The sequence below is a fragment of the Coturnix japonica genome, chromosome 2 (assembly GCF_001577835.2).
Source record: "Coturnix japonica isolate 7356 chromosome 2, Coturnix japonica 2.1, whole genome shotgun sequence".
In the NCBI taxonomy this organism is placed as follows: Eukaryota; Metazoa; Chordata; class Aves; order Galliformes; family Phasianidae; genus Coturnix; species Coturnix japonica.
The window spans coordinates 101,435,817-101,452,646 of record NC_029517.1 but is presented as its reverse complement, the minus strand read 5'-3'; the positions used below and the strand labels follow the sequence as shown (position 1 = coordinate 101,452,646).

Genomic DNA, 16,830 nt, shown 5'->3' with positions numbered 1-16,830 from the left:
GAACCCATGTATTACGTTGTGTGAATTGCATTTGTGAAGCACAGTAGGAAAAGAATGCCAGCAGCTTCCATTTGTGGACAAATTAATGTAATTGTGGTGGTTTGGGGTTGCTCTAACAAGCTGAAGAGAATAAGAATAAATAAAGGTGACCCACCCTGCATATACAGAAATGATGTTTTTTCTGCCAACATTCAATTTCTTCAACTTGGACAATGGAAAAAATAAAATACTGTGTAAGAAAAAAATACGCAGCTGAAAAAGAATGGGCCTTTACTGCCTGAATGACAATCAATCAGCATTCAATTATAATGTTAATTGAATTAAAGCAAGCTAAGAATTACTTAATTCTGTACATATATGCTCTGTCAAGTTACTTATTTAACAATTGTTACTTGCTTGAGGGAAAAAAGGAAAATGTTCTCATAGGAGAGATTTCTGAGATGCCAAAAATGAAATTAAATATTACCAGTAGACACTATAGATAAACAAAATAACAGAAATAGGATTCTTCATAGAGGAAGAATGGTAAATGTATTTTTAGAAATCACGTATTTTAGAATTCAGCACCATCATAAGTTCAAAATAAAGTAGAGCTTTAGCCATTTTCTAGAGCACACTTGAATGATGGCACAAGCCCTTTTCCTCCCCCAAAGCACCACAATGTACTAATTTTTATAAAAACTAATTTTTATAATAAGCCAGAAACAATGAGAATTTTCAAAACTAATGTGAAGATCATCACTCATATTTTGCCTAAACAGTGACCATCTTGAAAAGAACAGCAATATCAAGTTATTGCCCTACAGGCAAGTAAACCTGCAAGCACCGTTCTGGTCAATGCAAGCCAAGAATGCAAGCTAGGGTTATCCCATCCTTAAGAACATTTTTACTGTGAAGACCTTCTTTGGCATAATTAATATCAGCATTGCAATGGAAGATATCGTGTTCATTTGATTATTACTGTCTCACCAGAGGAGTCAAGAAAAGAGGGCAGTACTTTTCCTATGAAGTACTGATGTTTTAGTTGGAGCTTTGCGGAATTGTTGTTAGCTTCATATTACTAAGTTAACCTCAAACAATATGATTATTTGAGGGAAAAGTCAGATCCTGGGGGACTCTTTCAATATGCTGTGACTGTAAGTGCACAGCGGGAGCGTATATTTTTTCTATTTATGTAATACAAAATAAAACCCAATGTGGAAGTAGTAGATACATGATCATTATTCTGTGTAAAATTCTTTGTTCAGCTGTGTTTTTTAAACTGGCTATCAGAGCAATACAGAGAGACTGCAGTATAAAAAGCAGTCTTTGTTCTGTAGGTCAGGCTAAATTCATTGTAGCAGCTACAAAGAGATTGTTGACCAACTTCTTATTCATTTGCAAAGCAAACTGCACATTTCCCTAATAATCACAAGTGATTACAAGTTAAAAAGCAAACTGCTATTATTTTTTGGTACAAAACAATAGGAGATCAGCCAACGCTGTATATTTGTCTTAATCTGGAGAAATTACAAGAGGGCACAGATACAGTTGCACAGCTAAAAACAATTTCATTTCCCATGTTTACAATTTTAGAAGCCTAAGACTTCTCTGTTTCCATTATGATTGTTTGCTTCCCTGGGAAGAAAAATCCTTAATCCTTTTAGGCAGTTTTGCCAGCCCATATCTGAGGACTGTTCCTGAAAGCAGAACATTGGTGAAATAAAAAACATTTTTGACCAGTACATTCTATATAAAAACTTCAAATTTGTGTGTTTTTGAAGCTTTTCTCCACAACATGTAAGACTAGGAATTAATCCTGCTTAATTACAAGGGTAGGCCCAAAATTTACCATTTCAGAACAACCAAAGAAAAAAACAAGCAAAATACTGTAGTATTTCTCAAGAGAAATTCTGGCCCGTTCCTGAATTTGCCACTGACGTTGCTAACAGCAAGTCATTAGCTGGGCTACACAGGTCAGAAACTCATTCTCCTCTTGAGAACTTTCAACCCTATGTACACTTTTATAACATCATGTTACTGCAGTGTGAGGAGGTCCTGCTATGCCCTGCAGACAATCTTTGATCTTGAAATTTGGGCAAAATTGAAGTGACTCTCGAGGCTTTTTAATTTCTTATGAGATTATGTGCATTCCATGTTGAAAACAATTTGGTGAGTTGAGAGAAATGTGCAGAAATAGATCTGTGCTCCTGAGAAGTTAATTAGAATGATATGAGATCAAGGCTGGGATAATGAGAAGCATTTGTTATCCTTAGCAGTTCCATGAAGCTTCTTTGACTGCCTGCAACAGTTTTTCCAGGGAAGAAAGAAAGAAAGCCACTTGGTTGACCTCTGTGGTACCGTCATTTCCTCCTTCATTTATCTCATGTGTCCTCCAGAGCATTCTTTTCTTCCCCAAAGACCTTTAACTTGTATCACAAGTAGAAGCCAGTGGAGAGGCCCACACTGTCCCTAAATGTCCCATCTGCAAGCATGCCATGCATTTAACTTCGAAGAATTAAACCTGAGATGCTATGAGTGATAGTGTTTCTTCAGTACTGCTGAGTAGTTAAAGGGTGTTTCACACTTGAAACAATATTGTCATTAAAATATTTGGTGCTTATTATTTTACTCTTTAAAATACATGAGGAGAAAAGGATGTTTACTTAGAAAGACTTTATGAAGATGCATGAGACACACCTGTGGTATATAAAAACAAAACCAGATTAATTTACCAATGTGACGCTTTTTGTTTTTAGGTATACAAAAAGAAAACTGAAGCTGCCAAGAAGGAATATCTGAAGCAGTTAGCTGCCTACAGAGCAAGCCTTGTATCCAAGGTAACGCACAGTATATAAACGTATACATGTATATAGCAACATATTGCAAAGCATTTTCAGCATTTTTATTGTGCTGAGAGTACTGTAGTATTTAGTGCAAATAGCCTTGTTTTTCGTGACCTTAAAATTAGGACATCTCAGCGCAAAAGCTCAATAAAATCAGTAATCTCTCCATGAACAGATACCCTTTCCCTTTTGCTCATAGTGACAGCACTCCTCCAGTCTGGGAGCATCATTGCAGTCAGAGGAAGGAAATCCCAGTAAAAAGACTGTGCCACTGTCTAATTTGGCATGCCAAGTAAACTACAAATGTGCCATGCAGTCAATCATTCTACCTATGAGTGAAAACCACATCATACACAAAATGCCTTTTTTTGTTTGTTTGTTTTTCTTTAAGAATTGTTTTGGCTTTTTTTTCTAATCACAGTACTGAACAAGTCAAGCTCAGCTCACAACTTTTTATATGAAACTGAAAGCCTGTTTTATATCCAGGAAGACACTTACATGAGCACAGCATAGGTTACCATAAGGCTCTTGCATTGGAACACCCACCTGCATATCCCCAGCACGCATTAGCAGCACATTTTTATATTACAGAATCACAGAGTGGCTTGGGTTGGAAGAGACCTTAAGGATCATTTGGCCCCAAACCCCTGCCCTGGAAAAGCTGCTCCCCACCAGCTCAGCTGCCAAAGGACCCATGTACCATGGCCTTGAACTGCTGCAGGGATGTGACACCCACAGCTTCTCTGGTCAGCCTCTGCCATGGCCTCACCACCCTTGACGTATAGACATATAGATATGCAAACATTCTTGGTGCCCATTATTTTATAAAAGACTGTTTATAATGTGGAATAAACTTTAACATATGCAGTGTGGCAATGTGAAAAAACAGTTGAGCAACTTCAGAAACACAGAAGTCAGATTGAAAACAAATATGGATATACCTTTTTCCTTCATAAATAAACTTGATTTTAGACTTACAGATGACATGAAGGACTGGCATACATGACATGAGTAGAACTTTTTTTAGCTTTAAATGTCTAGAGAGGTTAGTGCTGCACTCTACTTCTCTGTTTATTACCTGAATTTTAGCACATTTCCAGTGAAAAACCCATACAATCATTCATGCAAAGAGCTTTTGAGTATATTTCTATGTTATCTTAGTATTTGCTAAGGGTTTGTGCTGAATTTAAATGTCTAAAGTATGGGTGGTATCCTATTCATTTTTTAAAGATATATCTTAAACACTTAAACTTTGTAGCTACCACAAGTGCAATTGCATTAGTTAAAGGCATTTACTGAATACCTATAATTTTTTTTTTGGGGGGGAGCTGTATGGTTCTAGAAATACTCATTGTCCTCACATTGGACATTTGAAAGTTCCTACTTATTGGCAAAAGACAGGTCTAAAAAGCTCAAAATATTCTAGAAGGTTTTGAAGATATGCATGAAGAATTTGTAGAAATAACATGCAAGCTATTATTCAGTACATCAAGGTCTGTTGGTATAAAACTGTGTGGAGCTTAACTTTGAAAAGGTAAATATAGAAAAACTTAGATTTTTGTTTTCTATTATTGGGGGGGGGAGGGGGGAAATTATGGCATTTTCTGAGGTTTGTTTTTAGGGGAAAAAAAAATTAAAGATTGCTGATCTGTTCAGTGCATGAAGCCATTTGTGCATATGTTTAAATTTGTTGTTAGTCAGAAAAGCACTGAAGCATTTTCTTAACTTTTAAGCAATTATTTAAATCCTGCCCATAATGTAATGTTTTCCTCTGCTGTGGAAAGTATCAAAATGTAAACTTAATGAAGCTGAGTACTAATTGCTTTCTCTCATGAACATGCTCAATGAATCCAGCAGAGCTGCCATGTAACTAAAGCCACTCCATTTTGGAATATGGTTGTAAAATACTCAGATGTAATATTATATCAGTATATTCTAAATTATCATTATTAAATATTTATACAGTACCAGAAGAGTTTTAGTTTTTAAAATATGCATATAAGCATAAAGAAATAGATATAATATATTATTAAGATTGTTTGGAGTCCATCTGCTCTTTTTTATCTGTTACATTATCATCCATAAAAGCTATTCTTAGAGAATATTATTAATATTACAAGGCCTCAATCTCAAAAGTTAAGACACGCCAGAAGTAATACACCTTCTCCAAAAATGCTCTAATAGAATATTAATGATTTGCTCACATAGCTTGTTTTATGTGCTGTACTTTGGGTCATTTTTCATACGCTTACATAGAGTCACAGAATCATAAAATCACAAAGGTTGGAAAAGACCTCCAAGGTCATTCAGTCTAATTGTCCACCTATCACCAGTATTTCCTGAGAAAGCATGTCCCGTAGTACATCTAAATGTTTTTATACAAAAGCATTCCCTCTGGGAGTCCCTGTGTTGTATTTATCTGCCTTTATTTGCTAGATCACTTATTCCTAAAAAATGAAAGAACAGGTGTAAGCCATGCTGAAGTTGAATTCACTGCATCCATATCAGCTCTCTGAGCTGATAGAACATTCAGAATAGGAGTTTGTAGAGGAATAGGGTAAACATTTTGCCAGGAGATTTCTGAGCTTCTGAGTGATAGCAGAATAATGAAATTCAGTAATGAAATTCAGTGACATTGTTTTCTGTCCTGGGCCCTAAGGTGAAAGTGGGATATTGGCTGTGTTCTTTGGTGCAGCCATAACTGAAAACAATGGAAGTGTCTCCACCAACTTCAAAGTAGAAGTCCCAGCCCATCTCTAATCCATTTTGAAACACTTTAGTGATGTCTTTATAAAATAGAGCTATAACCCAGTAAAAAAAAAAATAATACTAATAAAAAATAAAAATAAAAAAACACATAAAACTGTGAAAATATGTCAGCTAAGCATTAATTTACACTGAATTAATCAGTGTATTTCCTGAATTTTTCTCCTGTTTTATAGAGACTTTAATTAATGAGTCTGTAGTTGAGATTGTTCATGTGAGGAGGAATTGATATGTAAAGTTAAAATTACATTACAAAGCATTATATCTTCTGCTATGCAGATTGCCATATTGCGTATAGTACTGACTAAGCCTTTGCATTGTAAACGAGTGTCTTTATATTTGCCCTTAGTTGCAACTTTTAGTACTATTCAGGTCCAGAAATGCAGTCTCTGTTATCTGGCAATTTGTACAGCATTACATAAAATGCTGTGAATTGCAATTTTACTTTTTCATAAAACAAGCACTTTTTCTGGCTAAACCAGCCTTTTTTCTGGCTGACATTAGAGTTTTTGCTGCACCTTTCAACTATATATATATTCAATACAAATATATACAAGTATATGTTAAATATGTTTCTATGTTACATGCATACGTCTATGTACATTTTTAAAAAATATAGGCATAATATGTATTTAATATGAAATATGTATGTTGACTGTAGTAACTTGACTTCAACAATTTAAATAATACAAATATGTTTTCCCTGTTTAGTTCTCTCTGGCTAAACGAATTTTTTAATTCTTTACTGTACAGCGGCACAGTTTCATACAGACACATTTTAGCAGCAAGGAGAACGTTGTTCAAATTCCAGATAGCCAAGAGTTTTAAAAAAGTGTCATAGCAGTATCCTCACATGACATTGCAACAAACACAATGTTGTGTTTGTGGACAGCGCAAATGCTTTGGACATGTGATGTTTCTCCTTGAAGTATTGGCTAGCTTATCTTTCCTAGCTCACCACTTTGCAATTACTTTTCATTAAAAAATAATAATAGTAATAATAAAGGTAGTATCTAGCAAGACTGGCATTGCCATAATGTCTTTAGCACAGCATTTTGTAAGTCGAGATTTTCCAAGCACCCAGAATGTGAGTGTTACATCTGTAGTGTTTAGAACAGTCAATCACTGCAGCAGTCTCTCCAGGGATGTGGATTCCCCACAGTGGGAGGTTTTCAAGCTGCAGCTGCACAAGGTTCTAGATAACCTCATCTGGGCTCCCTCTCTTCTTGAAAGCTTGGACCCTACGATCTTTTGAGATCCCTTCAACTTGAGTTGATCCTTAATTCTATGATTCTGTGATTGAACAGCTAAAGAAGTTCTTACTAGAACTGGGTTATGCAACCTGAGAGAGAGAAGGCTATGAGGTGACCTGATAGCAGCCTTACTGTACCCAAAGGGGAGCTAGAGGAAAGAAAGAGACAGACTTTATATAAGGATGATAGAACAAGAGGAAACGTTAGATTTAGGTTAGATGCAAGGAAAAAGTCTTTTCAAGGGAGAGTGGTGAGGCACTGGCACAGGTTTCCCAGAGATGTGGTAGATGCTTAGTCACTGGAGACTTTCAAGGCAAGGCTGGATCAGGCCCTAGGCAACTGATCTAGCTGTGGTGTTCCTGTTCATTTCAGAGGAGTTGGACTAGATGGCTTTCAGAGTTGCCTTCCAACTGTAAGGATTCTACAATTCTATGAATGATTCTATGAAAATGGAGACCATGTTTAGGAAAAAAAAAAAAAAAGGAAACCCAAAACCAACCAGTGAATTGTACAGTGTTAATTTCCTGTTTCACGCGTATGTGGTGAAAGCTCTTGCCACAAAAGACAAAAAGGCAAAATATGTCAGCCCTCCCAGACTGTATTCCACCCCACTCCTAATTAAATGTGAATGTGTAGGTGTGCTCCCTCCATGATTTATTTTCTGTGGCCCAATTAGTCTCAAATTCTTTTGTGCATAGAGAACAAGCTTCAGATGTAGGGGAGCACAATGTCCCAGCTCTCTCCTTATTGAAATAAGCAGCTGCCAGGGTTTAGGACATTTCTTTTGGAAATACAGTACTGAATATCTCTTGACAGAATAGAGGAGTGACCTGTTGTGTCTGCTGGCCAAGGCTTTAATCAGCTGGCTATTGTGTACAAGAAGAGCAGCAACCTTTCTGTTGCTGGCAAGGGCAGCTGCTTTCTGCTTTCTGAGACAACAGATTCCAGTATTTTATCTAGCCCCAGTAAATACAGATGTTCTGGAATTTTTGAAAACAGTTTAGGTCGTTCTCAGTGAAAGCAACATGGAAAGAATAAAGAAAATACATGGCTGTGTTTGATGAATGGGCTTTGTTTTGTTTTGTTTGTAGCTATTAAAGTGCTGCAAGGTAACTGGCAATGCTTCCATTAAAACAAAACAGGAAAAAAAAAAAAAAAAAAAAGTAGAACAATGACATGCATCTACAGCTTTTTCTTTTGTCCAATAAACATTAGAGTCTCTCACTGGGAACGCTGTTATGCGTGGCCATTAGGGGGAAAGCTTCATGTTTCTGTGATTCTTCAGTCTCCATTTCTGGAGTTATTATGATATAACCGGAAATTTTCAATGAATCGTAAATTAAATCATGTATGTGCATGTATGTGAGGTACTGGAATACATAGTAAGCGAACATATTTATTGATAAAACAATTGTCTGATTTCATAATAACACAAATCAAACCAACTTCTTGTCTAGGAAAGAAACCAACTATCTACCACAGCTGGAAAAGAAGAACAAAATGTATTTAAGATAATGCCATGAAATGTACTTGAGAGTAAATCATGCAAATCTTTACGTTCAGCATTGCAAAAACCCAGCAATTCTTTTAGATCATTTAATCTCCAAATGGCATAAATTTCTTGAGCCTTTGAGAAACCGTATGTTGATGGGGAGCAATTGTGTTTGTTTTTAAAGTGAGTTAATAAAACTAGGTTTCACTACTAGCCTAGTGCTTCCATTTTGGGAATTAAAACATTTGTATCAAATTAAAGTTGCATATCCTCTATCACATGTATCCAGGTTACATTCATAAAACATCCATTTTTACTTACATACTCTGAATGAATCCATGACAATCCCCTGCAGATGATGACAAAATATATATTTAGATTTGAAGATGTTCTTCTGCACCAACTCAGCTAATTATAGATGACAACTCATGGCTTACTCTTTTGTTCTGAAACATCAAGAATGTGTCAAAAGCTTCTGAACTCTCCAGAGTCACCAATAATATTGCAATAGGTGACTGGAATTAACAAAATATGAAACATCATTTTCTAAGAGCCTCTTGTGACTTAAGTAGGAAAGCAGCTGTATTATAAATATGCATATGAATTCTCTGCTGGAGTGAATAGAGTTAAGTGAAAGGGATCTCTGAAGTAGTGAAAGAGCTAAGTAAGAAGGAGGGAGCAGTGCCAGAGATAAGTCATTCCTTCATAAACAGCTTCACAGTGGTATTAATCAAACGGCTGAGCCCATGCAGGTTAAAAGAAAGGATTCTTCTCAAGGACAGGCTTAGGGTTGGAGGTGACCTAAAATGTCAAAAACATTAAAAGCAGACAGAATTGTGTGAACACAGAAAAGCTGAGAATAAACAATTCAAGATGTTCCTTCCACCAAAGAGACAGCAAAGACAACAGATGCAAAGTTAAGCTTAGGTAAGCTTTGTAGAAGCTGAATAAATATTCAGCCAGTTTCCTTCTATCTACCTCTTTAGTGTCATGGTACTCATTTAAAGCTGAGTCAGGCCTGCCTAGGTGATCACAGCTTACACAGCCTGGACCTTGCTGGTATCAGCTGTCACAATCACTGCTGTTACCTGAGTGCTTCATTCCGGTCACAGAGTCCAAAAATTGTTGAATTTCTCTGCGTGGCTTAATAATGGACACCAATCACTTGATGTGATCGTGGCACCCTCATGTAGAGGGATATAGTATGTCAGCAGCATTGGTTCGTGGCATGTGTTCATTTAAAACCTGAATCAAGTTAAATCTTTTCCAACATTTGCAACACTCATAAAGGTACATGTACATCACCAGCGTAGATGGGATGCCAAACCCAAAGCACCTGTTTCTCATTTAAAATAAAACCACGTTACACCATTTTCACTATGTAAAAACATCTTCTGAGATTGGAATAAGTTATGTTTGCTGACAAAGAAAGCTACTGACATTGGTAGAAAGTTTGTAGTAGCCATATTGACCATAAGGCTCATGTCTTTGCCCTTGAAGAGGTCTTTCAGCATATGTTTAAAGGACACTATAGACATTCTGTAGTACCAGGAATGTTTACTGAATGTGTACAAGCTCTGCAATCTTATGCATATTTTAATATAGAAAGGAGCTTAATTGCTGATGCTAATAAAAAAGGGGGGGTTTTACATTTTGTATGCAAACTGCTGAAATCATATTGCTCCAGCTTTGATAATTTGATTCTTCATCAGTTGAATAAGAAAAGAAAATTTTTCAGTGTTGTTTATTTGTGACAATACCAACTTCTTTATTTTGTATCTCAATAGTATCAGTTGAGCACTGCTTGCTGGAATGAAATTTTTTCTTTAATTCCCATTTTTATGGTATTACTTATTAGATTAGAATAAGAATGCTGAATATGTGTACATAAATTAATGATGTTCATACATATATATATGTTTTCTTATATATGATCCTATTTCCTAGCAACATTCCTATCAATGACTGCATTAACGTATTGAAAAGGCAAAATAACATGTGTAGCCACTCATAGTTTCTAGATGTACTGCTGCATAGAAGTTGGTAGAAAGCGGTACTCATCAACTGGGTATTAATTTCAGCCAATGTTAGCCAGGTACTTTGTGGCTTTTTTAAAAAATAAGACACTAATACTATGGTAACAGTGTTGGGCTCTGATCCATATTCCATTAAAGTTAACAGGAGATTTTCCATTAGTTTACATACTCTAAGGAAAAGGCCCTTAAAATACTGCTATCTTAAAACATGTCCTAACTTTTCTTTCAGTCACATGGAGGTTGTCTCTGTTCCAACAAAAGGGGGAATAGAAGAGCCAAAAGGTAGCCACAAATTAGAGAATCAAAGCCCATCTGTAAATCTCAACTACTGTTTTGCTACCCAGAAGTGTATCTGGTGGTTTAAAGCACAACCATAGACTTTTCAAAGTGGAAGTAAAACAACGTCCCAGAGGAAACAATGGAGTTTCCAGGCTAGCGTCACTAGACTGTTGCTGTTTCTCTGATACATCAGGCTGAACATGATGCCTGTGTCAAAAGTTATTTCTCATTTGCAGGAATGAACTGGAAATTTGAGGGTGAAGCATTCACTGTAGTTTTGCTTCAAGGAACTTCTGCCCTGTTCCTTAGTTCAGTCTATGATTAGGACCGTGATTCCCATCATGGTTCTCTTTAGGAAAGAGCAGCACAGCTGAATGAGCAATATTTAACCCCTTAACCAAATTCAACTCTTAAATTTGGTAGGTATAAACATGGAATTCTGACACACAATAGAGGAGTAAAAGGTGGATGGAAAAGTTTGTTTTGCCCTAGAATTAGAAGGAAGGGTGTAATTTTGGTCAAAACTTTGGCATAGAACTTTGCCTTTTATGTTATGTAGTCAACACTCAGGACTTCTGTGGCTAAGGTAATTCATCTATCTCATCTCACACTTCTTTGAAATTGTGATGCAAATAGAATTATTTTAGAAGCTGAAGATCACTCACCAAGGCTTTCCATAAATTCTTTGCCAGTGTTTTTAATTAATATAATTAAATTAATTACCATGAGATATACAGCAGTGTTTCTGTTGTTTCCTTCCTTTTCCTGTTTCTCTTCACTTTATTTCCCTTTCTGGTGGGCTTTCAAAATGTTCTTCCATCATTTTCTTTGGATTTCAGTAAAAAGATAGATTGGACTCAAGAACATGTGGAAGCCACTCAAAGAGTGTAAAGGACTGTCAAGAAAAGTTAGTTTGTGGTTTTGGTGTATAGTCGTTAATGTTTGTGTACCTCTTCCTACCATTAACTAAATATAATATTCTGTCACCCTCTAGTGGTGGGTCTAGAAAAAGTAATTCTGATGGTAGTGATAAAAGAGTTTTTCATTGTGTGTCCAAAAGAAGACATTGTCAGAGGTAGGAAATGTTGGACTTCATTACTTGATATCCTGGGTGGATCGATTAGTAACTATGTGTATCTATGAATAAATGTATCTAGCAACATAACTAAATAAGCAAATTGTCTATGTTGTCTTTAAGCAAAGCTTTTAAAAATGATTCCCCAGCTCTTCCTCTGGATAAGGCAAGATCAAATGGACTGAATATCAACCTGCAAAGTTAGGGAACATGGCTGTGTATTTGATTCCCATACTGGCTTCTTACAGTCCCTCTTACTTACTTCCTATCTTTGCCCATAATAAAAGTGCTGCCCTTGACTAAGGACTGTATGATGCTGTGTTGGACAGATGCAATGCCTATTCAAACCTATAAAAGCAGTAATTATGCCTGAAACAGTAGTGTAGCTTATGTATCATAAACTTCCTCTTGATATATTTAATGGCAAAGCAATATAACAAAGCCAAACATTTTTGACAGTGCCTATACCATTAGCTTCAGCTGTACTTACAAAACCTGAGATTTCTGACCCAGCCTTAGAAAAGCTGAAAGTGCGCTATGCTGAAAAATAGCTAATAATGGGTTCCTTTATCAAGATTCCCAGTTACAGATAATATTGATGTGCTTTGGACTAAGTGGACAATTTGGAATCAGATCATAGATGATTTAAAGCAACCTAAGTAACAGCAAAATACTTGATCTGAAACTAAAGTGCTGTGCTTTCTGGATCAGAAGATAGTGAAATGCACAGAAAGCTAACTGACAGCTTGAGACAACTAGAACTGCCCCTCTGATCACTTTGCAGATACTCTTCTCAGAGGTAAAGTAAGTATTATTCATCTCTGGCCCAAGACTGTACAATTCCTCTTAATGTAATTTGGGATTTCAATTATTATGCTCTACTAAGTATCCAATTCCCCTGTAATTTTATCAGTATGGGTCATGTATTCACCACTTATGTGTGAACTTAGTATTACCCAGTAATTAAATAGGCTCACTGTCTCTTTGTTAAAAGAGGTGTGTGGCAGCATCTTTGTAGTCACAAGGGAAACGTAGGTACATATAGTACATATCAGTGTGTCACAAAGAGTGCTGCTAAGGCTTTTTGATACCTCCTCACCAGGAGGAACTGTTTAACCAAGCTGACCTGATGAACTGAAGAAGTTGCCCCTGCTCAGAGCCTTCCAGCTACATTGTGGAAAGGCAGAGCATTTTCACGAGGGAGTGATGCACTCAGTAAAGCTTCAAGTTGCTCAAGAAAAAACACAGTACAGATCTCCTGTAATATGCAAAGAGCCCACCACACTGAAGGGGAGGGTCCTGACCACACCTCTGGTTAACTAACTTTTGGAAGCTGTCAAGTTTTGACAAACCTGCCAGTCTCTGTCCCCACACCTAAAAGATCATCTTACAAATATAAGTGGGAAGAGGAAGGTGGGAAAAATACTTTTCATATCATCATGAACATTTAGGTTAGTGTTTTAGGACTCATACAACAACAACAAGAAAAGGCAGATTGGGTACCAGTTTTCAAGTTTTATCTTTTACTATTTTTACTACTTACTTTTTACTATTTTTTTAATGCCTGCACCTCAAACAGATGTGTACACTCACATGTGATCAGATCCAGGCAGATCCACAGAGGCAAAGATTTGCTTTGGTTTTAGTATATAAATTTAATTTTCCTTAGGTTGATGGAGAAAATAAATGTGTTTTTCTTTGCTTATGGAACTGCAGTTCTACATAGGAAAAATGAGGTTATCTTTTTCATCTTTATCATCACATGTAATGAACCAGCCTCAACAACATGCATGTGTGTGGATTGTTGGTGGTGCTACATCCTTCAGAAAAAAATACAAATAGCCTTTTTTCAATTGCACTGACCCTGGAATGTTGAGAGTAACGTGAAACTTACTCTGACTTGTAAACTGAGCAAACATGACATGGAGGTCACCGAATAAGGGCATATATGCATCTCTCAGCCCTTGTTTTGACAAAGTGACTTCTTTCTCCAAAGGGATATTTCTGCCATTTTGTTTTCCTAGCATGTTTCAACTTTCACTGGCTCTTAATCCCAGTACGCTTAACTGCAAATTATAGTTCCCACCATAAGCACATGGAAGCTAATTCTTAAGTTTTGTCACCATTTATTTGAGCACACTGAGTTAGCACTGAGAAGATGTAAGAAAATTAGAGTATGGAAGACAACAAATTGAGAGCAAATCAGATACAACAAGTATCTGATATATAAAGAGTTATTAAAGTGCACACCCATTAATGGAAAATTTTTATTACTAATTTTTTTTTATTACTAAATTTTTTTATTACTAAATTTTTATTACTACCAGCCTTAAAAAAATCAGAATAGACTATAAATTTTTTCGAACTCTGCATTTTCTGTTATTCTATGCAGTATTCTTCAAACTGTGCTAAGATAGTTTTCCTCTGTCTAATGCAGTCTAACATTTATACAGACATCAATTAAAAGCGGATTTTCAGAACTTTATGAACACATTTTATAGAGGAAGTTTTGCTAAAAAAGTAGTATTATTCAGAATTTTCCTTTTTTTTTCTTACCTGTATGACTTGTAAAACATACTTGGCACAGGTCTAGATAGCATCCCAGCACAGAATACTTCACAATAAAAGCAATTCGTATATTTGTTCATTGCAGTAGTACTACTGGATGAGCCTCTTTACACTGTGAGATATCCACTGATAAACCAGTATTAGCAGTTGTCAGTGGCTATGGTAAAGGACACTGAAATTCTTATCCCTGTTTTGCAGATAGGAAAATGAGGTGCTGCACAGGGAAATGATGTGTCAAAGATCACTGCAGACTTCGGCCAGTACCCACCCTCTTGAGTCTGTTTTCAACTAAGCCATCAGATCTGAGAAAAATAGTAATGAGTGTTGTGTGAACAAATGTGACAGGCTTGGTTTTCTTTGTTGTGTAATTTATTAGGTTGGTGATGCCAGTCCCAAGTTTTGAAAAAGCGAAATGTCAGGATAGATCAGGAAGCAGGGGGCTAAACTCTTTTTTCATGATGCTGAAGGAAAATATTTTAAGGTAATGGCACTCATTCTAGCATGATAACCAAACTCCAGAGCAGGGATATTTTGATTGTCCAGGTAAGTGTTTCCCTGTGGTGAGATTCTTTAAAAACTAAAGTTGTCCACTATCTGACATTTACAGAACACTGATGTTGGCAGATACTCCTTCAATCTACTATAAAAAATATTGAGAGAAGCGTGCAAAGATCCCTCTGTACAGTCGAGGCTGTAGGCAGGTGAATAGCAGCATTTTGTAGCTTCTAAATATTGTCTGTTTCTTGTTTTTTTTTCCCACCAGAGCTACAGTGAACCTGTTGATGTCAAAGCCTCTCCACAGCCTCAGATGATGAATTCAAAGCAGTCAGTGTTTCATGGGTCTGCCCAGACTCACTCTGCACTGTACCTCAGCTCCCACTACCACCAACAACCAGGAATGAATCCTCACATCACTGCTATGCATGCCAATATCCCCAGGAACATAGCACCCAAGCCCAACAACCAAATGCCAGTGACTGTTTCCATAGCAAACATGGCTGTGTCCCCACCACCACCACTTCAAATCAGCCCTCCTCTGCACCAACATCTCAACATCCAGCAACACCAGCCGATTTCAATGCAGCAGTCCATTGGAAACCAGCTACCGATGCAGGTCCAGTCTGCTTTACATTCACCTACAATGCAGCAAGTAAGTTGGAGTTTTGCAGCCATCTGGGAACTGGGGAGCTGTACTTACACAGGCTGCCCAGAGATTGTGGATTCCCCATCTCTGGAGGCATACAAGGCCATGTTGGCTGGAGTCGTGGTCAGCCTGAGCTGGTGGGTGGTAACCCTGTCGATGGTAAAGGGGTTGGAACTAAATGATCTTTCTGACCCCTTCAACATAAGCCATTCTACGTTTCTATATCTTCTTCAGAATCACTAGTAGGCACAATTTACAGAACGTAATTAAAAATCTATAGTTAATTATTGTATGAATAGTACATTAATGACTAGTGAAAGATCTGTAATGCACATATTAGATACTTTTAAGGGTTACATACACACACAGCATGCATCATCATAATTATATGAACTCAAACATTTTGGATTTATTCCAAATCATTTTATACCACAAAAAAGGTAAGATAATATGAACCTTCTGATGTTGTACTTTACCAAGTTGCATGCTTGTAGCATATGGTGTGCATGTTACTTGTTTGAGAGAACTTTCACTCATCTGTGAAATGTGCTGTTTGCGTCTGAGTTACTCCTATCTTGAGAGAGAAAACAGGGCAGTAGTTGTAGAAAAAGGTGCATAGAAGTAAATCTGTAGATTTACTAGATTTACTAGAGCTATGTTTTGCTTTAGTAAGTGCAAGTACAGTGAAGTGAGAAATACTGTACCTCTGTGTTTCTGCTCCCCACTATTAAATTCATGAAAAGTTAGCTATAATATTTCTGCTGACTGATAATGCTTAGTCAAAAAGTCTGATCCTTATAACGAAGAATCCACTGTGAGATATTTTTGAGCTTCACTCAAGGTGAAGGGTGCTTATTACCTGCTGAAATGTCACACTGCCAATCCTAATTATATTTATTTTAAGCACTGTGAAACATCTGCAGTTTATAAGTCAGTTTGTAGGTCTTATGGCCCTGCTTCTGTTCATGATACTACACTTTCGAATTACACTATCTAATTTCACTTTAGAATATTTCTAATATGTATTTCATATTCTTTTTTGGGGGGAGGTGCGTAAAACAGTTTACAGTGTCGATATATTGAGTTTAAATATAGAATTATATATATAATAATTATTATAATATAATATATATAATAATAATTATATATATAGGCAAAGACACAGCAAAACTATTGTAAATTTTAAAGCAGGTGTTGTACTGCCATCACTATAATTTCCCTCATGTCACAACGATGATACCCTTTCTAGTTTCTCAGGTATGACTTTTTCTAGTCAAGAAATGGTAAAAAGCATTGTACCCAGAAATTTGTACTGCATTAGAGCACTACAGACAAGAAACTATAAGCAGAAAGTGATGGCCAAGTTTTGGACTCAAATGCCAAGGGCTTGGC

The 16,830-nt window shown here is 36.6% G+C and overlaps 1 protein-coding gene across 2 annotated transcripts in view; it reads left to right on the top strand.

Moving 5' to 3' along the window:
• The window catches only part of TOX (thymocyte selection associated high mobility group box), a 216,222-nt gene that overhangs the window by 189,957 nt on the left and 9,435 nt on the right, over nucleotides 1-16,830 (top strand). For both annotated transcript variants that reach the window (XM_015855652.1, XM_015855653.2), the window contains 2 exons: nucleotides 2,739-2,819; nucleotides 15,058-15,444. In XM_015855652.1, coding sequence (XP_015711138.1) covers nucleotides 2,739-2,819; nucleotides 15,058-15,444 — 468 coding nt within the window. The remainder of the gene's footprint in view (nucleotides 1-2,738; nucleotides 2,820-15,057; nucleotides 15,445-16,830) is intronic.